Consider the following 25,623-nt stretch of genomic DNA (forward strand, 5'->3'; position numbering starts at 1 on the left):
TCTAGTTACAGTTTCTTGATATATTTTCTCAGCTCTAAGTTCTTGTGGGGTGAGAGTGTCGTTTTCCTCTGACCTAATCTCTCTGTCTCCCAAAATTTTTCTACCATCTCCTCTAAAGTTATGTTCAGATGCATGGTTTTGAATTCTCTTGTGCGGTTGTTTGTCAAATGACCTCCTGACAGTATATATCCCAAGCGTGTTTGTTGTGCTATGGGAGTACCTGGTTCTCCTTTAATCACTCCATTCATTAAGATGTCTGAGTAGATATGAACTCCAAGTAGTAAATCAATGTTGCTTGGTGTATGATAAGTTGGATCTGCCAGTGACAGGTGTTGCAGATGACTCCATTTCTGTGGATTGATCGGGACTTCTGGCATTATGTCAGTAACATCTTCAACAATGTAGGCTGTGCAGTCAGCTTTAAAGTTGTTGTCGAATCTTGAGTAAATCTCTATGTTTGTAGCGGATTTGATTGTAGTTGACATGTTACCCACTCCGGTAATTAATCCATCAACTGTTTTTCTTCGAAGTTGTAGTTTTCTAACAGTTGCTTCACTTATGAACGACTCTTGAGAACAGGGATCAATGAGTGCTCGTAGTACTTGCATACCATGGCCGGTCTTGATATTTACTAGTGCGGTAGCCATTAGTGCAGTATGACTCTGAGTGATAAGATAATTTCTCAGTTTTGGTGTTTCTGAAGTTTTAGTGGTAGACTCTTCTCTCATGGTATAGTTTGAATTGGATGCGGGTGCTTTCGACGTGGATTGTTGATTGTTCTCTCTCTCTTCAGCGGTTTGATTCTCAAAATGAAGTAAAGAATGATGTCTTCTTTGGCAATGATGACAGGATACTTTGGATTTACAGTTTTTCACATTATGTTTTGATGACAAGCAGTTGAAGCATAGTCTCTCCTTTTGGGCGTGTTGAACTCTATTGTTGACATCTAAATTTGCAAATTCTTTGCATAGATAGTTCAAATGGTCTTGCTTGCAGTAGGAACATTGTACTGTAGTTGTAGCGGGGCTTGTTAGAAAGGATCTTTGTCTCACGATAGCTCTCTCTCTGTCCTTCGAATAAGTTGTCGACAGAATCATTTCTAACACTCTGAAACGTGTGTCTAAGAAGGTTGTTAACTTCTCAAGTTTCGGCAACTCTTGTACAGGTAGCGTGCTTATCTCCTCTTCCCACTGTTTGCGTGTCTCTTCATCCAATTTGTTGAGAATAATGTGAATAACAATTGTATCCCACTCGTTTATCTTCACGTCGTTGTTTTTAAGACTGTTCAGACATTCTTGAGTAGTATCGAGAAGTTCTCTAATAGATTTGGAAGTGCCGTTGTATACTCTCTTCTGATTCATAAATCTATTCAAGATTGTATTCACTATCATGCGTTTGTTGTTGTACCTCTTGTCTAAAGTTTCCCATGCGACATCGTAGTTTTTCTCGGTTATTTGTAGATGCTTCAATAATTGTTCAGCTTCACCAGTGACACTTGATTTCAAATAATGAAGTTTTTGTACCTTGCTCAAAGATGGTTTGTTGTGAACGAGTGACGTATATAGGTCTCGAAAAGATGTCCGTTCTTCATAATTTCCCGAGAATTGGGGCAGTATTACTTTGGGAAGTTTTACATCTTGCGTAGATTGCTTGTTTACATCTGACGTGTTATTCTGCGGATGCGGTTGCGGGTTCTCTCTCACAGCGGTAGATTTGTTGAACAGATCAATAGTATCTGACAATTCTCCTTTTATCATAAAATACTCTTCTTCTCCAACAGAATAAATGTCGTTGACGAAATAAACATGTTCTTTTCTTTGAGCGCTCGTTGCATATTTAACAATTTGGAAATGGTTTGTCTGGAATTTCTGCCAATACTCGTTAAGTGTGTCGATTCTTGCTTGTACGTAGCCTTTCGTAATGCGTGTTTTTCCTTGCTTTTTGAAGTTTATTCCTATCTTCCGTATTAAGTCGTAAGTAGTTTCTTGTTCCGATACGTATGTATCCATTTTGTAGGTTATGTAGTAAAATCTTGCGACGAAATATCTAGAATCTTCGGTCTTGTTCTTCGAAAACACGAAATGTTCGGAAATTCACACTTTTTCTTCCAATTATTACGAATCGCGATGTATTTTCACTACTTTATGTCCATTGTTTACACTGATGCGCGGATCGTTTTTTACGAAAATATGACGAAATTTCTTCAAATTATTGTCCTCGCGGTAGTTTACACAGTTTTTTATCGTATTTATGCACTAAAACCTCGAATTATTGTTCATTTACTTGTATTACACGTATTTTTCTCACTATAGTTCGTATTTTGTTTTCTCACTTTTGTTCATTTGACTTTTATTTTCTTCTCGAATGTACGATGCGTGACGTCTATAATCTCTCTAAACTGTTCTTATTTCACTGCGATGGTTTGTTTTTCACCACTAATTCACTATATTTATCCCGGTTCGTATGGACCACTTTGTAAACTCATCTACTCTAAATGTGAATATAAGAACTGAGACGCCGTAATGCAATAACTCTTATTTATTGATAAGAATCTTAGTTAAAACGTATACATGTTAATTCATTGAAATATATTGCAAAAATAAAAAAATCTAGACTTCTGTCTTCATAATGTAAGCTTCGGTTGACAGCAATTCAAAAATGTGACAGCTATATCGATTCTCGATGGTCAATCTTCTTGCTGGCCACGACAACCTTTCTGGCGGGATTTATGTAATATTCTGAACGGAATTCTTTACTTACGCCATGGCTTGCGTGGGCGACGGTCGCGCGATGGTCGCGCGACGGCGATGCGGCGCATACGAAATCAAACCTTATCGATATGGAGGTATGAGACGCGACGGCGACGGTCGCACGACCGTCGCCCACGCAAGACACGGCGTTAGAATAATAATAATATCCGTATTTTTAGTTTACTAGTGGCGTAGCTTTATCCTGTACGTTCTTGGATTATGAATAATATGACACTAATAAATAAATGGTATTCAATTGGTACTAGGTAAGGTGCATTGGGGTAATTTCGAAAGTCGTCTAATCTCGAAAGTCACATAAAAATCCCCATTATTTCTATCATGTCAAGATCCCCCATTCGAAATGCCCCACTGCACCTTACTTCGTAAAATGACCAAATAAAAATGAAATGATTAGATGGTAATTTGGGATACATACCAGTGGCGGCTGGTGAAATTTTCTATAAAAATGAAATGATTCGATGGTAATTTGGGATACATACCAGTGGCGGCTGGTGAAAATTTCTACTAGGCAACACTGAGCAAAAAAAATCTACTTTTACATTAAAACTACTTTAGGCAAAAAAAAATGGGAATCGACTTGTATAAATTAGCCGCTGCTGATACATGCAGAAAGAAGTGTTTGTATCATTGGTGAATAAATAAATTAAATGATTGGTCATTTCTAACATAATTATTTTACTCGACGATCCACATGGAATCTACATACATACAATCACGCCTGTGTATCCCATAAAGCGGTAGGCAGAGCATATGAAACTATATACTTAAGTTTTAGTGTCACTGTTGGCAAATATGGTGGGGAATCTATTTATAAAAAAGCCTGTTTTCTTAATAGTTTGTACTTGCCTACTTGTACCGATTTACTGTGCTGAATGTCGAAGTTCAAACAATTGACTAGAAACTATTTATCTTACGAAATCCACGACTTAGTTACACAAAGCTACATTTATCCTTTAAGTAGTTTTTGGATTATTAAACAAATTGTTTTCTGAAAATGAATTATGAAATAACTGTACATATACATCAAATCCTAATCATTAAAATGCCAGCTATACATTTTTTTTCTTTTTATACCACGTCGGTGGCAAACAGATTTTTTAGGTATAACGATAAATCAGTACCTACAAAAGTGACCACTGTTGGTACCGATGTGTAGGACACGATAATCTCTCACCACCATTATTTCATATTAAGTCCGGGCAGGCAAGTATGGTCACGCGATAAATGATAAAACATCAGGCCGTCCCTATCGCACTTTGTAAGTTCGATAGGGACGGCCTGATGTTTTATCAGCTTTATTTTACGTTTACACTCTATTGATATAATTAAATTAATTCCTGTAATATTATCTCAGGTACCACGGCAACTCCGTGGTCGACTTCGACTCGCCTCGCGGAGGCATCAGCCTCGAGACGGAGAAGACAGAAGGCGGAACCACCAGCAAACTGCTGGTGACCAAGGCGGCTCTGACCGACTCTGGGAACTACACGTGTGTGCCGAATAACGCACACCCGGCTTCAGTGTCCGTGCATGTACTCAATGGTAAGTTCCAAGTGACCTATAAAGTAAACTTCACTTTGAAATCCTAGAAGATTGAATGTGGCTGAAGCCTGGGAGTGGTGATCGTGGCTTGTTATCTCTTTGCTACACTTTAGCACCGAAGACAGGGAGGCGGAACCACCAGCAAACTGCTGGTGACCAAGGCGGCTCTGACTGACTCTGAAAACTACACGTGTGTGCCGAATAACGCACACCCGGCTTCACTACTCAATGGTAATTTCCGGTTAACCTCTGAAATAAAATAGGTACTGTCTACCACTGCTAGACAATATGTAGGCCTGCCTTAGAGAATGCCACATCGATCGATTGCATTTAGTGAATTCCCCCGATTCTTTCCAAGGCACTGACCGGTCCAACTTGTTGGTGGTCTTCCTACGCTGCGTTGATGTGATGATAATGTGATCAGAGAAAGACTGAAGGCGGCACCATTCGGCAAACTGCTAGTCACCAAAGCGAGTCCAATGAGCCACGTAAGCTAAAGACTCCCAGCTCAATTCCCAGATCGGCTGCCAGTGGACATGTCCACTTTTTCTTCAGTGATAAATAAATAAATAAAATAAATATAACTAAATTATTATAGGACATTCTTACACAGATTGACTGACTCCCACGGTAAGCTCAAGAAGGCTTGTGTTGCAGGTACTCAGACAACGATAATTATATATATCCAACCAATTACCTCTTGGGAACCCTTGGATACAATTCATTGGAAGTCAGAATGACCTTTAGTTTGTTAGGTACTGCGTGTCGAGTGCTGCGCGGAGAGTCAGATTGCCCGGAACTAGTTCGCCACCTCGTGCGACTGTATGTTCCGGGAGTCTCCAGAATAGATCTCAGGTCTCGGCGACGCGTTCTTTTAGCGGTGCCGGCTGCGCGAACTGAGTCGCGAAGGAACTCTCCACTACTGCGCGCTCTCTTACTACTGAATGCGCTCTTGGCGTCAACACCCGAGTGCGATCTGATTGAATGGCGATGGGCGGCTGTGAGAAAGGAATGCTTGAGGTTTTGTGAGGTGATGGATGCTAGGCCATCGAGTGTAATGTGATGTACTTACTCGTAGTGTTATATTATGTACCTTTCTAATTTTATACGTTGTTATGTGTTATTTAAGTTTCATGGCGTATTAGCTCACTGTAATGTCATGTTAACGTATCGACAAATAAAATAATTATAATATTAAATATACATAGAAAACATCCATGACTCAGGAACAAATATCTGTGCTCATCACACAAATAAATGCCCTTACCGGGATTCAAACCCAGGACCGCGGCGTAGCAGGCAGGGTCACTATTGGCACCGGTCGTCAAAGGTCGTCAGTAAGCACACCTCGGACACTTGACTGACGATCAAATTATATGAAAGAGGCGCGTTCCTAGCACACAGTCTAAGCTCGTGTTGGTGAACGCGTACTATGCTTGTATGAGTGACATATGACAGGTCGAATGTTCGCGTTTTTGATAGGCGGTAACTGGGAGCTAACCGAGAGGGGGTGGGCGGCACTTTCAGAGGGGAGCGGGAGTGGCCACACTGTACGATAGTACTCTTTATTATACTGTGTCATAAGTATCTGAATTTTACAAGTCTTGTTTTTTTCTTGACAGGCGAGCACCCAGCCGCCATGCAAACGAGCAACAGAGCGTCGTCCTACCTCACTGCGCAGCTGAGCTGCGCGGCCGTCACCTACCTACTCTCTTCCATGGCTTGCAGATGATCGGTTTAAACGATACGTTAGAAAGAGACGGAGCTAATCCTTCGGCTTCGATGTGGAATCCGTAAATTATGAACAATTTGTTTGTGTTGGAAATTCGACCGCTGATCAGTTTTCTGCATAATATTGTGTTATAGATACATTTTCATTAGTTGTTTTATAAAATTTCTTATATTTCTCTGAGAAATAAAACCTATGTTTATAATTTGTACTATAAAAAAATATTTTTATTCTGTTAATGAAAATCTTTTCCGAAAGGTAAAAGCTCCATTCATGTGAAAACTTGAAAGTTGTTAATATAGGCATAATTAACATTAGATATTACTTAAACCGTTAGGAAATTGTTAAAGAATACGTAATTTTAAGATCTAATTTAAGTAAGTAAAAATACAGTATTTGATAATTGAATAATATGAACCATTGAACATGCGTTAATTACTGTAAGTTTGATGTTATTACACTAATTATATTTGAAGGCATTGCCTTAGAGGAATTGTATAAACAAATATTTAAAGGGGCCTGTAGACTATCAGCCGGTCTAGCCGGTGACAATCGTTGACGCTACGCGGCGAGCCAAAAGCAGTTTGGCTGCCTGGCTCTGTCGCGTCGCTACAGAAGAGCTACAGAGAAAGCTAGCTACGAAACGCTTACGTAGCCTGTCAGTTAACAAATTCAGTGCCAGCCCGTGCTACGCGCTACAAGCTAGTAGCCGATAACATGTAAGAATGCGTAGCGAAAAGTGCCTACGAACAGAGAACCAGACTATTGATTTACTGACACTGAATGTATTAATCGATAAAGGTGATGACGAATATCCGATAAGCGAATACCATCTGGCGAACTGATAATCTATTGGTCCCTTAATACTTACACAGTGATCATGGGTTATATTGATATTATTTTTGGCGCCTACTTACCGTATTATTTTTATTTTCCCCTCACTAGCTCGGAAACACGTGTTTTGTCCTTTAATACCAGCGGGTAAAAACGAATCTTATCTACTAGTGGGTAAAGTAATTTGACCTTGAATAAAGTCAAATTAACTGCTTTAAAATTTATAAAAGTAGGTGAATCAGGTAATAAAGATGTTTTACCACCTGAACTACAAGAAGCAGTGATAAACGCATTTTTTGCGTTTTAGTTTCCTGGCTATAGTGAGGGGAAAAGTTTTGTTTTACACTCGGGTGCAAATGTATTTTACTTCTCGTGTGTTAAAAAACTCGCAAGTTCAGAATTCTATTCTCGAACCACTCGCTTCGCTCGTGGTTCAACTATAGAATCCTTTCACTTGCTCGTTTTTCAATTCCACACTCGGCGTTAAAATACAACTTTGCCCCCTTGTATAACAAATAACTATTGTTATAATTTAACGAAAATTACCATTTTTTCATCATTTAAAACCGTTGTTTTTTTCCTAGAAAAATTGTACAGGAAATTTTTAATAACAATGTCGCAGAGTAGAATGTTGGTATTCCAGGGATTTATAAAAAAAATGTTAAATAAATTCTGGAAATCCAGGAAATTGTTGAATTGAAATGAATATTGAAAATCAAGTTTCCGGTAATTCACAATTTTTATTTTTAAAGGAATTTATTGAAGTAAACGTAAGCAATACTACAAAATATTTAAAAGAAAAAATCAACAATTTCGATTACATTTAAAATGTCTGGAAGGTGCTCACAAAATATCGGAACCCACAGGCAACTATCGAGGCTCATATTACTCGAGATCCATGGCCCGTAGTTTCAAGAAATCCAAAAGAAGTAGGTTATATATATACACAGCCTTGACACTCTTACACGTATAAAATAAGTAGATTGATCTGCAAAACGAAGTCGAGCCATACAACTCCAGGCCCCGTAGCCGAATGGCATTTCTGCGAAACGAAACGCCGCAGAAATGTAGTCTGGCTCTGTCGCGCCAATACGCAAGAGCGATAGAGATAAATAGCTACGAAAGAGATATTATCGTTCGCGTTTGTGCATTCGGCTACGCACACTGGTATTGAGATTTTACTACTTCAAATATTATGCTGACCTACTTTTGCTAAACAAAACGTTTTAGTTAAAGATTAATCAGAATTAATCAATTCAATAATTTCTCGTCGTGAATACAATGGTTCTGAAATCATTGTTTCTAGTATATTCTAAGGAATTCTTGTTTTATTTGAGTATAATATTGTCAAATGCTTTCATTTGAAATCTAGACATGAATTATGATGGTTAACACTTTCCGCCTAAAGTGAAAATAAAAATATGAATAATTATGTTATAATTTTTCTATTGGCTTTACTTATATTTGTGATTTAAGTATGTTTCAAGATAATGCTGAACCCAAATTACCTATACTCCAATTTACAATACTTGTTTCACTAAAACAACGATGTCGGAAAACAAATTATTTAGAAATGAAGGTGTAAAAGCAAAGAATACATACAATATATATTATAAAAGGTATCCCCGGGATGTATTTCCCCGGGATGTCCCGGGGACATCCCGGCGTTCATTTATGGATATGATAGAGCATTGCTCTAAATTCCAGTAACTCACTTTATAATATATATATATATATATATATATATATATATATATATATATATATATATATATATATATATATATATATATATATATATATATATATATATATATATAAGAGGTAGGTACTGTACTCGTAAGTAAAGCTGGTACCACTTCGGTGGGCGGAGAGGGTCACATCACACATACGGGTGACAATTTTCTGATAGCTGACCCGCACCAAGGTCAAGCTCATCCTGTAACTGAGAACGAAAAAATATATCTATAAAATATATCTCTTGCAATGGTTCCTAAACCAACAATGTTATGGTAACGTTCGAAATAAGTAAATGATTTCATATTGTTTAAAACTACTTGTCACCTTCTAACGTTACTATAATTTCTTGGTTCAAAAAACATTACCGTTTGTGACAACCTATCTCTGTGAGAACCAGCCATATTTGATTCGTTGTACAGTCAACCAATTGGAACCCTAGGCCACTATATAACTATGTCATAGTGACGTTATAAATCAGTAAAACGGGACTTAATCGCGTAAACACTTACATTTATATTAGGCCCGACGTTTCGAACATCACATTATGTTCGTGGTCACGGGTAGACTGGTGAGGAATTGCATCAACATCTTCTAGCCGCGCGAGTTTCTCGAACTACCCGCACTTGTTCTTGATTATTCACTTTTGCGCTAGGGTTGTCACTTTGCCTACACACAACACTCACGACATCAGCCGGTGTGTCCCTCGGTGTTTTTTCACGCTTACATTTGCTAATCACTGGATTCCACGAAGAAGAAATTCCCTGTCCCTCATTTTGGTTGAAATTTCGATGCTTCCTAATTTCAATCGCTTCACGTACTTTTCTGCTGTAGAACAGACGTTCCGTTGATAGAATTTAAGGCCTTTATTTAGGGCCTAATATAAATGTAAGTGTTTACGCGATTAAGTCCCGTTTTGTTCTAAAATTATGTTACGAGTATAAATCAGATTGGAAGAAATCTCTTACTGCTTGTCATTTTGAAATGGTTGTAGAGTGACCGAGGGTTCCAATTGGTTGACTGTACCTAAACCAAACAGCCGAAATACGGCTTAGTCATTGAACTTTTCCTTATACATACATAGTTAATTACGTATGTAAATTTAATTGTAAATAACGCAAGGAAAATCTAGAATAAAAATTTATATCATTGCATTGTAAATATTTTGATTCGTTGTAAATAAATAAGTGAGTAGTTGTTTTTACCATTCTTGTGGTAATAAATTTTATTATTTATGTTCCTAGAACAATTTGTAATTACCTAAATGAAATGTCTGTTTTGATTTTTTTAAAGTTGTATGTAACTAAACGTGTTGGTTGCAATTTCAATTTTCTGTTCATAAGTTTAGTAATTTCTGTCCGTAAAAATACCGGGAATGGAGCACTTTTGTCAAAACCAAAAGCTAATGATGAATATCTAAATAGTTTACACACAAATATAAAAGAAACGTACGTACAGTGGAGACGCTGGGCCCTTGGTTAGCTGACATGAAGCCCTTTATGAGGGCTCTGTCGACTTGGCTGGTGGACACCACAGGGGCGCGTATTTCTCGCAACGTATTGCCTTAGCAATACAGCGAGGAAACGCTGCCAGCGTATTAATTGGCAACTTAAGTTTATTCTTAGTGTAATTTTGGAGTATTTATAATTTAAGGCTGCTTTCAAAAAAAACGTCAAAAGAATGTAAAATTTATAGTTTTAGTCGGTGAAATACTACACTTTCCGTTATCCAATAGATTTATTTAATTTAAGTTCCAGTTAGAGCATCTTATTGTCTTGATTTTTATAAGACTGGATTTTTGAAAACTAACTCACTAAATTAATTATGAATTTTTCTCTAATGCACGTTTAGAAAAACGCACGTATAGAGCTGAATCAGTCGATCTTATTTGTAAAATTTGGACAATTTTGAATATTAAAACGGGTAAATTTATAATTCGTATATCCTGTACCACAATCATTTCAGACTAGATTTTTATTTTAAGTTTTTGAAAAAGAGTAAACTAGCCTAAGGCGAATTCAATTTTTTTCAGAAATTACCTAAAATTAAGTGACAATTTCTTTGAAAATCTACATCACATCGAAGTAAGTTTTGTACTAAATTAATCTGCAACGTTTACTTAAATTGCTGTTATGCTTTACTGATTATAAATTGCTATTATTGATTTTTGCCAATTTTTTGAAAACGAGCCTTCACCGGTACAATTATTACCACTTTTGGACATTTTCTCATATTTTGTTAGACCAAGTAGAAAAAGTCCTATAATGTAATATATATTTATAAACTGCTCGCAAAGCCCTTTAATTTAATACCACACACGGTATGATCGAGCGCTCGGTTGCGATTTCACTATTTTTAACACGAAAGCCCTCTTAAGTTAATTTTAGTTTATCATGTATTACGTTTTACAATAAAATTATGACTTATACTGACCGGGATATAGACCGTGATTACCTTTTTGATTTTTGTCGAGCTCCCGATATTGCGACGCAGTTGCATGCATCATGATCACGGAAAACTGACGAAGGCGGGTGGATGTCAAAGTTGCATAGACAGCGCGCGATCTGCCCTCCTTCGCGCGCGTCGGCATGCGTTCACTTTCAGCGCTACCACTGGTCGCATTCACACTCGATGGTCTGTCCAAACACACTACACTCACAGTGTCACTACGTTTGTTCAATTCTGACTTCACCGGTTTTTTACACAAACAAATCACTGGATTCCATACATTAGATAGTTTGAAGCCATCCTCACGATTGAAATTTTTATATTTGTGAATCTCAATGGCTTCTCTTACCAATCTCGGTATGTAGTGGCGTTCCGTGGAAATTACCTTACTGCGTCGAAATATCGGGAGCTCGACAAAAATCAAAAAGGTAATCACGGGATACCCCCATTTGCCAGAATTTCATTTGCCATAATTTTATTTGCCATCCTATTCAACAATCATAATATTGTTTCTCATAACATCTTATGCCATAATCATTGTTTACTATATTAATCTAGTGCCAGAAACTTTGTTTCCCATAAAGTCAGTTTCCATAATGTCATTTGTCAGAATCATCGAAATCCGTAATTACCACATTCCATACCATCATTTGTCATACAAATTAGCGTCCAGAAAAGTTAATTTCCATAATGTGCTTTGGCAGAATCGAAAACTACTATAATAGGTACTAGAAGGACTAGAGAATGAAACTGCTATCAGAAAGTAGGTTAGGTTAGGTTAGAACTGTGACCCCTGGAAAATGAAACTGCTATCAGAAAGTAGGTTAGGTTAGGTTAGAACTGTGAACCTCTGGAAAAGGAAACTGCTTGAAAAGTAGGTTAGGTTAGGTTAGAACTGTGACCCCCCGGAAAATGAAAATACTATCAGACAGTAGGTTAGGTTAGGTTAGAACTGCGACCCCCTGGAAAATGAAACTGCTATCAGAAAGTAGGTTAGGTTAGGTTAGAACTGTGACCCCTTGGAGAATGAAACTGCTGGAAAAGTAGGTTAGGTTAGAACTGTGACCCCTGGAAAATGAAACTGCTATCAGAAAGTAGGTTAGGTTAGGTAATTATATGGGCAACAATTAATATGGCAATAATTGCTTATGGCGTTTGAATATTCTATGAAACCATATTATTGCACTTAATAATATGGCTAACAAATAGTATGGCATTGTATGATTATGGAAGGTAATATTCGGATAAACAACGAGTATGTCATATGATTTTTATGGTAAACAAATCATTCGGGCAAATGAAATTCAGGCAAGTTAGATTCGGGCAAATGAATATTATGTTAAATGACTGTCGGGCAAACAATAGACAACCAAAATTATGTTTAACAAACGTACTACTGACAATGGTTGTGAGACTCAATTTAATTGACATACGGTGTTCTCGCACAGAATACTTCAATCTTTTCGGAATTTATTGTTGTGAGGAATATCTATGCTTATTTTAAAATAGCATGGTAATACGCTTCATCACAGCTAAAATTAGTATATTGTCTGATTCAAAATATTGAGATTCCTTGGCCACAGAAATTATTTAGGATGTAATTACTTACTGTATTATTTATGAACTAAATAAATAAAAAAAATTAAATCATTTTTTTCTGTACTGTTTATGTTTCAGGAATATTTATTCTGTAGTAAAATTGCATCAATTTGCAACACAGAAAAGGGATCTGTGACACACCTAAAGAGTAACTATCAGCTTCAGATTTTCAAATCATCAAAAATAAAACTATATTTCACAAAAAAAGTATTTTCAAATTAAAACAGACATTTCAGCATATTTATTAGGAAATAACGACAAATAATAAGAATGATTATGAATCTATCGACTGTTTTTAATAGAAAACTTTTTTATGATACGCGTTTCAAATAATATTTTTGTTTAACTTCTCTGTTAACCTAGCTCAATAATATTAAGATATATACGTCAACTTTTTACAACTTAGGACAATTTAGGTCAACTTTACCTGATTTACAATTACAAAACTTTTTCATTTCATTTCATTTATTATGAACCAACTTACACTGACAAATAAACCAAACATGTAAGTTATAGGTTACAGGTAAAGATTACAACAAAGGACTATACAATGCTGAACTTTCTTATATTTCTTCCTCATTATTTACTTCAAATACTCATTAGTAAAAAAAACTTTGTTTAGGGCTCAAAAACTCTAAAATAGTCCGTAAAATCCCGTTTCAGATACATAATAAGATGTAAATATTTTCCATAGTATTTTTTCGGAAATGATCGTAGGTATTTATCGTACTAGTTCGGTCAATGTCAATACTTCTTGTACTGAGGCAGACTGAAATAGGACGAGACGTTCGTGTTTCCGTGAAAATACGAAGAAAAACATTTCGCTCTACATCAGTGACTAGTTGACTAAATACATCTTTGCTTACACAGAATACATGAAAACGTCTAATACAATTTTTAACCCTTAATTGGACAGTGTTCGCTGTGGCGAACATACATTTCAAAAAAATCTACTGGACGCATTTTCATCTTTGTTTATTTTTGTTTTGACTTAAATTGTAGATTTGTATTTTTTTAATTGGTAGAAAATTAATTCATTACTGTCGCAATATTCGTATGCCAGCAGTGCACGCAAAATCGCAGCAAGACGGCAACCGCGAAGTATCATCTAGTTATTTATGACATTATATTAGATTTTTATGGTATCACTTTAATAAAAACGATATTTATCGGTTACCAATTAGGTAATGAATCGAACTAAAGAGTTTCTAGTTTAGTGTAAGTCTTAATTTAGTGACAGTGGCACTTAAAAAGTCATGTTCGAGGTGCCGAACACTGCCATCTTCACAGTGAAATAGTAGGTTGGTTGCATGTTCGGCGTGGCGAACACCGCCAGCTACGCAGTGTTTGAGTTCCAGGCTTGCATGTTCGATGTGACGAACATTGCCAACTAATCGGTGGACTTTATACCAAAATATTTATTTCGCAAAAGAGCTCAAAAGTAAATTACATTACTCTTACATCTGAATACGTAAAATGAATAGCTAACTCTAACCTAATTACGCACATCCCGATGCAAAAGTACCTACCCGTGCTCTTACCGCGTTACGTGTTGAACCGCGATGGATACCCTTTGCACCAGGAAGGACCTACAGCGAGGATTTAGACCCCTCTTCATCATGAGGACAAAGTATTTTAGGGGAAGTGGGAAGATTCCCCAAAAATACTTTGGTCTCCGCACACCAGAACCCGCGCTGTGAGGCATCCATGCCCGAGGTTCGCTTCACTCAAAGTATAGTTAGGCGTGCAATTTTTTTCCTCGATGTCAATAAGTCCAACGGGCCTGATGGTGTACCAGCTATTGTGCTGAAAACCTGCGCTCCGGAGCTAACCCCGGTTTTAACTCATCTTTTTCGCTTTCATACTGCTCAGGTAAATGCCCGTCATCCTGGAAGACTGCTTGAGTCCATCCAATTGCAAAGAAGGGTGATCGCACAAACCCTGCACACTATCGGCCCATTGAGGCCCAGATTAGAGAATCTCTCTTCTCTCAAAGGTAATGGAGTAAGTGGTTAATAACCAGCTCTTAGCGTACCTGAAGAGCACCAGCTTATAGTGACCGGCAATACGGCTTCCGCCATGGTCGTGGTGCTGGTGATCTTGTGGTATAGTTGACTCATAGTTTGGCCACCGCCATTGATACAAAGGAAGAAGCTCTGGCGGTTAGCCTAGATATCGTTACCTAAAGTTTTTGATAGTTTAGCATAAGACGCATCTTCCCTAGTTCCCCTCGTACGGGCTCCCAGAAGGGCTTTGCACGTGGGTAGCCAGCTTTCTAACTACTTAGGCGGAGCAATTCAGTTTTCATCGACGATCAATGTTCAGAAATCCGACCCATTAACGGTGGTGTACCCTAAGGAGCTATCCTATCACCGACCTTGTTCATCCTTCATAACAATGATATGCTAATAGTAACTAGCAATATCTATTGTTATGCGGATGACATCACAGGTGATAGACAGTAGACAGGTCGTGAAAATGCCTATCGTGAGCAGATTTTGCTATGCAGAATGCAACTTGTGTCTCAAGTCGAGGCCTCTTTTGAGCAGGTATCCGAGTGAGGTAAACATAATCTTGTCGAGTTGAACCCCAGTAAGAATTTTTGCACATTTTCCGCATATAAAACCCCATTTGACATAGCATAGCGCCTAAATTCCAGGACATTCCCCTTACCGTCTCCAAGAGTACCGGGATTTTCGGTGTCAACATTAGGAAGGAGGTCCAGTTTCGAGGTCACAAAGTACACAAAGGACACACAAAGTGTAAACAATACTTTTATGTTAATTTTCTACCAATAAATTTGCATGTTTCTTAAAATTTACATAGCAAATTATTTCGCACTTTTTATTCTTGATCAGCTGGCAGTGTTGAGTAGACGACCGCACACCGAACATAATTTTCCTGAAAAACTGAAAGATTGTGATTTTTTTCATTATTTTTTCGGGGCTCCTTATGACCCACAAAAATAGTATTCAACAAAAAAAACGGTATTTTTAATGTTTTCTATGTCTGCCAAATTAAGGGTTAATGCTCAACAACTAAAGGAAGTAATTTGTACGAAGTTATGTTGGTTCACCGTTTAACCTGTTTGCGGATGATTTTTTGTATTTTGTAAATAAATTGTATGTGAGGAAGGGAGTAACTAATAAATATTATGAAAATTGTGTGTGGTTTTTATTGGAACAAAACACTGTAATACCCCGCTACCCCTTAATTAATTACCCTCTTTATTAACCTAACACTACCTAACTTAAGTCCAAATTGTTAGCCCTAATTAAAACAATACACTATTAAAAATTGGCCATTAAAATAAATACTGTGATCGTCTAGTAAGTGGTAGGTCCCCGTAGTTGTGCGTAGTAATCCAGATTATTTTTACCTTTAGGAACTTGCTATTAGGGTTAAATTTAATTTGATAAAACTAAGGCAGTAATATATTCACTGGAGGTATAATAAGCAAAGTGAACGACATTTGTGAAAGAATTTAATGCGTTGAGATAAGAGTGTGTGAGATAAGTAAAATTGTGTAAGGAATATAAATACAGGAAATATATTAAAAATATATACAAGACATTATTTAAAATGGGGTTAATTGCTTCCGACCCACGAGTCCCTTATACATAGGAATAATAGGTGTATAATATAATATAGCCTATTATAAAGACCTCGCTCGAGCATATGGACAAATCAGGTTGCCGGTTCAATTCATGTTTTATAAAACATTGAACAAATTGGTTCCTTAGAACAAAAGTAAACTGATGTAAAGTGTCTTTGCACTACTTAAAAATGTACTACCATAGTAGTAGATATCAAATAATTAGTCAAGGACCCTTTAATCCCAGTATAATTTTATATGTTTTGGGATGTTTCTGCAACGAAATTCTCTTCCGTCAGGATGAAAGCTGCTCTAAACCTATTCCTGGTCTATCTGGGAAACAGAATATCTATTTTGATATCCATTATTGGGCCTATTCATTGACCTTCTTTTGATACTAAGACAAATACTTCATTGAACTAGCCTTTTGAATGACAAATCCCTAGACTCACACGCCATCCCATATATATAGTTTGGTTCGGCCTTAGCCATCGAAAGTTGTCCAGGATCACAAAGTATAAATTCTATATGCGGGCAATATCCCACGTTCCAAGTATGTCTATTGCTTGACATCGTGTTACACTAGTCAATGCTAGAATTGTTTGATTCCCCAGACAATGTTATCGTTAAACATATTATGAAAATGGAATGATGGTTCCAAAGTCTGCCAATCTCGAAGTTAGTATTATTAACTCTATTTCCACTTTTGTGAACAAATCTTACTTGATTCAATACTTCCCCAGATAGAGTCAGGAACCTAACATCCATAGATGTCCTATGCCTTCCTAGTATTTAGTATTAGTATTAATTCCCACAAGTTATCCTTTAACTCTAATAAAGTTTACATGTTATGAACAATAAATAAAGTTATTAATCCTACTTTCATTGAAATAGCAAAATTATCTTACTTAAGGATGAGATAATAGTGGGAAAATCCTTCTAATCACCCAAAGAGATTCTAGCTAATAGAATGTGTATGTACATAAAGTAAATATGTGTAATATTTTATGTATCTATTTTGTTACAATCACCCAGAGAGATTCTAGCTAATAGAATGTGTATGTACATAAAGTAAATATGTGTAATATTTTATGTATCTATTTTGTTACATGTAGTAGTCATATTAGAAATACTCAGATCCTAATTTTAATTAATAATATTCCAAATTAACCGTTAGTGTTAATTGTATGCAATAAATAAATTGAAATTTGAACAACTTAAAATAATCACCACATAAATATAACATTCATGAATATCCCGTTTATATGAAATGAATAAGTACCATAATCAATTTTAACACACAATTAAATAATTAAATTTTATCACTTACTTGCTCTCCTTCACTATACTTTACCAATATAAACTCCTTCTCACTCTAATTATTTCTAATTAAATGCTTCAATCAAAATCACAGTAACTGACTTCCTCTTACTAAGCCCGTACAACTAATACTGCCCCTCTCTCCCATTTTGCTCTGCCTTTTATATCCTATCCGCGCATGCGTTTGCATCTTTCGTCCAAAGTTTCCCTTTCTTCTATTCCTCTCAATAAATCAATAGTTAGAGACGCCATCTTTAATATTTTCGTCAAGGCTGACCGCTTTCCTCGATAACAACGCTTACGGCAATAGTTTAAAGAATGTTTGATTTTGTAAATTACGCTAACTTTAATATTTTTATCCCGATTTACTGCTTTCCTCGATAATAACGCTTTTGGCAACAGTTTTAGAAATGTTGATCTTTGTAAATTATGTACGTTTGAATTCCGGGAATAATTATTATTTTTCATACTATTAGACGTTTACTTCTAATATAAGTTATTAAAATTGTTTACTATAATTACACCTAAGTAAGGGTGTTTTAATAAATATCTCCTTTGATTTGAATCGAGGACTGTGTGGTCCGTTACAACACCCTGCAGTGATTCAGAATGTATGCCATTGTGCGTCATTTTTGCTTTAATTTTCATGGAAATGTGTTAAGTGCATCTTCTGTGTTAGTACACAGAAACACTTATGAACGTTTTCCTAAAATACGAGTTATGTAGGTACGAGTTAAAAACCACAACTGCTAAAAAGAAAAAGTAGGTGTACGAGTAGGTAGGTGTAATAAATTTCTAAAAATAAAGATTTTGCTCTTAGCACTTTTATATTCAGGTTTATAATCTTATTAGAAAGTAGGTAAGTAACGAAAACATAATATACAATAATATATTACATGTGCAAAGGAGGGTGCCGCCATCAGTTAGGCGGTCTCAAGGTGCCGAGTATAGTGTGGCAGAAAAATAATAAGAACGGTAACCATTTGTCCGTCTTTGATTCAACCACACCCACATTAGCGAAATAGGAAAAAATACTTCTGATTAAAAAAAATATTTAGTATCAATTTTCCGCATTGTGGTTACCTCGTCTGTATTCATTATAGATTAGCTAAATATCGGTATTGACGCCCGTAACTCAAAATGATAAAAAAACGGCAAAAAGGGCTGCATAAAAAAAAAAGCGACAACTTGTCATCGCCATCTATGACAGCGCCATCTATGATTGATTTTACGTACTAATCCGAACCCTAGATGGCTTTCCTCAAGGATCGTATGTTCCGTCGATATAGATCAGTAAGAGAATTACGTAGTTCCCAATACTGCCAATAGGTGGCGGTATTATCAATAGTAATAACGTCATGCTAATGCCTTAAAACTGTGTAACTGGAATAAGTACGTCCACTTTTGAAATAGCTGCCCAAGACCCTCGACCACCAGACACGTGGCAACAAAAAGTGATGTGAAATTAGACAAATCGCCACTATACAAAAACATGTCGACTAATAGGTAGTAACTTAATTACCCAATCTTCTTGCATGGGAGGCATATAACACATAGGTAGTTTATTGCGCCTTAATTAAAAAAAACAGATTGAAGAATTGAGATTCAGAGTATTTTATATAAGGTTTAAAAATTAAAAGTCAAGTGACTCATAATTCAAAGTTAATAAGAAAGAAAAACTGATCAGGTAAATAATATTGAGAAGATTAATTCAAAAGAAATACAAGGATCCCAAACAAAATAACATAAACTAAAACTAAAACAAAACCATACCACAGTGAAGACACTCGGTCAAGGAGGGAACCAGTGCACCTTATTCGGTAAGTTATTCCTCATCCCCATGAGTAGGTATTTAATTTACTTATATATTTTCAATAAAACATGACAACATCCCAACGGTCCCACCACGAGCTAGTAAGCTATGAGCTATCGGCTATAAAAACGAACAAAAGATAGTTGCTCCCGTGCAAATAAAAGAGACACGGCGATGTTTATAGTTACTCGCCCAGCGGTGAGCTATCAAAATCGCCGTGTCTCTTTTATTCGCACGGGAGTGCTTATCTTTTGTTCGTTTTTATAGCCAATAGCTCATAGCTTACTAGCTCGCGATGGGACCAGTGCCTTATGTTCAGCATACGACATAATTTTAAATTATTATAAAAACCACCTTATACATAAATTATAAACTTCAACCCCCTTATTCATAAATTCACTAAAGTTATCAAGCCGATAAATTTAATTTGTCCCTTTCTATCACACCAATATGTCAGAAAGGGACAAACGAATTTTATCGGCCTGATAACTTTAGTGAACGTTTATGAATAAGGGGGCTATTTTCTAGTCTGAAGCTTCAGGAAAACAGAAGAGTGAATAATTTTTTTTGGCCAAGACATGGTTACTTAGAATTTTGCAATCAATTTACACAAAACAATCAAATAAAGAGCACCCACTTTTGAGATATAAATAAATAAATAAATATTATAGGACATTCTTACACAGATTACCTGAGCCCCACGGTAAGCTCAAAAAGGCTTGTTTTGTGAGTACTCAGACAACGATATATATAATATACAAATACTTATATAGGTACATAGAAAACATCCATGACTCAGGAACAAATATCTGTGCTCATGCCCTTACCGGGATTCCAACCCGGGACCGCGGCGTAGCAGGCAGGGTCACTACCGACTGCGCCAGACCAGTCGTCATATTTTTAACCACAATCCTAAGCAATATCACTCGACATCATAGAGGAATAATTAAGGGAAAAGTTGTAACTCCATACATCAGTAAATGCGGGTAACTTAACTATGCCTATTTGTATAGGCATAGTTAAGTGACACCTAGTGACAATCACGCGTCAACTAGCGTAAATTATCAGTACTGCTACTTGTCAATAGATATCGCGACGAACGAAAAGTCTAATGCTCATCCATTTTTAGCTAATTATATTACAATAGCATTAATCAGTATTCTGTTTTCAATTCCTTCTGCTTGTAATATAAGTTGTAAACTGCTCTAATATTAATTTTTTGGCAGACGAGACACAGTTGCCACCTAGTATCGAGTAGTGGTACTGATAATTCACGCTATTTGACGCGTGATTGTCGCTAGATGTCACTTAACTATGCCTATACAAATAACCCGCATTTACTAATGTATGGAGTTACAAACTCTTCCCCTACTTATTCCTCTATGCTCGATATCCTTAAACCACTACAAGCTTTTCAAAACACGTCCCACTTTAAATTCTCACCCATTCAGCTTTGCAAACAGAACTGTCAATGCACCTCAACGTCCGAATACGTCGCACCGACGCCGACGGAAAGAATAGGGCTGTCCACACCCAGACAGCTGGACATGAATACAAGCCAACCCTGCGTGTAGGGTTGCCACACATTTGTGACAGCTTCCCAAACAATAGGGATCAATCGGGCTCTCGGGAGCCGAAGTATTGTCAACTGCGAACGGTTGGAGGGGTTCTTTGTATTGCTTCCAGTACAGACTTGTGGCTCTATTTTAGCGGATTTACTGTTTACAGATACCTACACAGAATTTATTGGTAAGTAAGTAATTTTTTTACATGTCATTATACTCATTACTAATTAAAATTACTGTTGTCAAATAATTTTTGAATTTTTTAATCTACCTATGGCATAAATAAAATTGGTTATTATTAAAGGTGATCGAATAAAGATTCTGAAGTTTCTTTCATCATAAAAAGTTTGCCTATACAGAAAAAAGTAATAATATCTTAAATTATTATTGAAAAAGTGAGGGAGAACGTAGTGTTTCATGGCGAATATGATGATACACGCTCCTAGCTGATTTTCTGTAATATAAGTGAAATCTAATAAATATACAATAGCTATACCTATATATTATACAGTTTCTACATGTAGAAGCAGATTACTTACGCTCTAATGTGTCCTTTAAGTTTATTTGTAGGTACCTACCGATACCGCGACCGCGAACGATAGTAAGGTATTAATTATAATATGTATTATGTTTGTTCAAGAATGATAATCATAGTAAAAGCAGGTTGTCGCGCGCAAACAAAGACAAATTACATTGTTGATATCCAGCGAATATATAACATCAATCATAGTAAAAGCAATTATTTTGTAATTTACACGACGAAAACCACAATCACACTTTACTCCAACGAAATTTGCAAAAATAGGCTGCGAGCCTAATCAATGTACCTATATACATTATAGATTAGACGGTGTTATTCACAATGGCGCCCGAATTAGATCAATTTTAACTTTAATGGCATGAAAATACAAATCAAGGCACTCGTCTTCGCGAATACCACGATTTATTCAATACTAGCTTTTGCTCGCGGCTTCGCTCGCGTTAAATTTAAAGATTGCGTACATACAAACTTCTCCATACACACTTCCACCCCCCATTTTAGGGAAGTGGGGGTTACAAAGAGACAAAAGTAGCACTTGTCAAGTTGTCACTCTCCATCTCTTCAACTATTATCCACTTAAGAAATCACGTCATTTCGTAGCTCCGTTTTGCCGTGACAGATGGAAAAACAAGCAGACACACACACTTTCTCATTTATAATATTAGTATGGATTCAACACAAAGTGTCACAAAACACGCAACAAAATCAAATTAGAGCCGGGAACGAGACATTTTGCGTACAAAGCGATTGCGACTTACTTATCACATTATACAAGCACCCAAAACGAATTTGAGACGAAAAAATGGCTTTGAAGGCGAACCAATCTCGGAAATTATGTTTTCTTATAATCCTCTAAGTACAATATTTTCTTTTCGGAGTGAAATCTGAATTGGTCTCAGGCACGGGCTGCCATACATATATTTGTGTTCAAAATTAAAATGGATACTCGGAAACAAATGTAAATTTAGCTTTACACGTGGCAATTTTACACGGAAAAGTGCATATTTTTTTCCTCTCACTAGCTCGGAAACACGTGTTTTGTCCTTTAATACCAGCGGGTAAAAACGCATTTTATCCACTAGTGGATAAAGTAATTTGATTTTGAATAGAGGCAAATTTTCTGATTTAAAATTGATAAAAGTGGGTAACTCTAGTGATGAAGATGTTTTACCACCTGTGCTTTTGCGTTGTACTTTCCGCGCTATAGTGAGGGGAAAAGTCATTTGTTACGAGTGCAAATGTATTTTACTTCTCGTGTAATGAAAAAGTCGCAAGCTCCAGATTCTATTCTCGAACCACTCGCTTCGCTTGTGGTTCAACTATAGAATCCTTTCGCTTGCTCGTTTTTCAATTCCACACTCGGCGTTAAAATACAATTTTGCACTCTTGTATAACTAATAACTATTTTTCTTAAAAAAGCTTCGCTGGCTTTCTTCCTGAATAATTACGAAGAAACGACATGTGGCAATCGACAGTGGGAGGAGTAATAGGTGTAATAATAGGAGCAATTTTGTTCCGCCACCAGTGGGATTGATCGCTTTTTCTTTAGTGTATGGTATCTATTTCAGTTTATTAATTATTTTAACGTTTATTTTATTGATTAAAGTCAAAAATATGATGTGACAAAAATATATTATTAGGCGTTTTAAATTGGCATGTCTGCAAGAGTAAATAACTTGACTGATTCATTATGTTAGCAAATTTTTGTAGAAAATTTGAGGAAATCATCATTTATTCTTGTCCATTTTATTTGAACTAGCCATATTTGAATTTAAAGAACACTGTTTCCATGTCTTTAAGAAGAAAGTCACAGAATGGCTTCAGCAAAATTGCTTCTACAGCCAGAGGCCGTCAATATCAAAAAGTAGAAAATCGTAAAATTGGTAGTTTTCTACGTCCGGTTTTAGTTTCAGTATATACTTATTGATAAGAAAAGCACTTGTTTTAAACAGCGCGTATTCTTATCTACAAAATCAGTAGTTAACGTCAAGGAAAAGTTACTCCCTGAATTAATTATGATTTTTTTCCTGACGCTAGTTTAAGAAAACCCGCAAATAGTGCTCACGTCTGAGTGAGCTGAGCTCAATTTTGTATACTTTAGGCTGCTAAAATTGATGTTGTCGCATTACTTATATCCTAAACTTGCCTAAACTAAAAATTCAGTAGTTTACATGTGTGTTATCATGCTACTAAAATACAGTAAATGGAAGTTAAACGACATCAATATTTGTCTAAAAATACTTCGAATCAAATGGCAATTACTTCGAAAACCTTTTAGGCAAACAAAAGGCTTTCTTGATAATTATAAACTTTAAGTATGTATATGCAAAATAGTGTGTAATACAAATCAGGAAACACTTCCAATTTTAGATACATACTTACTTAAAGTTGTAACTAAAATGCGGTCGGCCCCTGTCGGCATCTTCATAAATTTGAATAGCTATGTACGACCGTGTTTTAGTTTTAAAATAATGTTATTTTAACTGGACTACAGAATTATTACCTTTTCATATTTTTCCTTACAAAGAGAACGAATAAAATCAATGTTGAATATAAACTTTCGTAAATTTTCCATACAAACGTCAAAACTGCGAACAGATTCTATTGAGTCAGACGCCCGATCGGGCTCGTTCGGAGCAGACGTGTCGCCAAATTTGCTCCAATGACATTTGTTTTTGACACTGGAAATCATATACGGATACAAAAAGATTGCCAGTGCTATGAATGTATTCAAAAGTAATAAGGTAAATAAATATCGTCACGTCTAAAAGAGTCTCAGTTTAAAATCGTTTTTTTTTGTGTTGTTTACTACTTATTATTGTTGAGAAATAAAAAAATACATGTAACTTTAATACAATTATAAGAAATATAGGTATTTTTTGTCTTCTAAACTTTATTAAAATGAAAGAGTTTTAAAATTAATTTTAACTCGTTGGACTTTATTTTCATTATACTGGTCACATTATTTAGTGTGTCAGTGTGTGTAACATTCTCTTTCGCGAAGAGACATTCAGTGTGGCGTATAAAAAAACTAACAGAACTAATTGTATAAAACGCCTACTTTCGATAGTTGTCTCAATATCCCGAGAGATGTCGCTTTTCCTTCTAGAAACTAGCGAACGGTAGTGCATCGTAGTTTTGTTAAGACATTTTAATTATTTTGTGTTCGGTGTGATTTGTGTGGAATTAAACATACTTTTGTTTATTATTAAACTGGGTGTTTAATTGAAGCTCTTCCTTTTCGAGGCCAGTGTCTAAGTTAAACAAACATGGTCCTCCGAATCGGATAATAGAGCAGTTTTTGAAGTAGTGTCAAAGTGCGGCGGAGCCTTTCTTCGTCCAAAGAAGGAGAAGTTCAGTGAAGCAGCGCACAGTGGCGCCACCTAGCGGCGTCCAGGCTAAGTCACCGGCGGTGCGACAGGAGCGCATGCGCCAAGAGAAGGTCAACGAAGAAGGAGCTTTACGTCATCAGTGTCAGTGTTGTCAGTTCAGTGAGTGTGTCAAGTGCAAACTGTAAGTACATTTATTTAATTTTCAAGCAATTTTCAACCTTGTGTAAAAGAATTTATTTTGTGATACGGATTTATTTTGCTACGGAATTTGGAACTTTATTAACAAGAAGAAATTTACTTTGGAAAAATTCGGTTATTTACATGGACATAGAAAAAATTCGGATGTAGTTTGTATGCAAATTAGACTTAGAATAATTAGCTAGATTAGTAACTTAGAACAATTCGCAAAATCCTGTTGGAACGGGGAATCCATGCCCGATTTTGCTAAGTGTTTAAAAAGTTCAAAGACTTGTAAAATTTTTCAAAATGTAAAATGTCAAAGACTTGTAAAATAATTCAAAATTTTTTAATGTCAAAGACTTGTAAAATTTTCCAAAATGTTATAATGATTTTTTTATTTTATAGGTAGTATTTTTGAAGAACATATTTAACTTAATAGTTCAATTCAACTCTGTTTTGTCGGAAAGTTAACGAAATTCTAACATCATGGATGCGTTACTAAATTATCAACTTGACTTGTCAAGTCGGATAATCAAGGCGCGAGTAAATTTCAAAAAGTCTCCAAAGTCACGTATAACTGAGAATTATTTAGAAAGCAGACTAGAAACACTAGAACA

At 36.1% G+C, this 25,623-nt stretch overlaps 1 protein-coding gene across 1 annotated transcript in view; it reads left to right on the forward strand.

Moving 5' to 3' along the window:
- Positions 1–6,188, forward strand: part of LOC125234207 (hemicentin-1-like) — a 43,494-nt gene extending 37,306 nt beyond the window's left edge. Inside the window, exons 6-7 of the mRNA XM_048140416.1 lie at positions 4,126–4,313; positions 5,936–6,188. Of these exons, the coding sequence (XP_047996373.1) occupies positions 4,126–4,313; positions 5,936–6,045 (298 nt within the window). The 3' untranslated portion in view covers positions 6,046–6,188. The remainder of the gene's footprint in view (positions 1–4,125; positions 4,314–5,935) is intronic.
- The last annotated feature ends 19,435 nt before the right edge of the window (positions 6,189–25,623 follow it).

Source organism: Leguminivora glycinivorella, chromosome 15, assembly GCF_023078275.1.
Source record: "Leguminivora glycinivorella isolate SPB_JAAS2020 chromosome 15, LegGlyc_1.1, whole genome shotgun sequence".
NCBI lineage: Eukaryota > Metazoa > Arthropoda > Insecta > Lepidoptera > Tortricidae > Leguminivora > Leguminivora glycinivorella.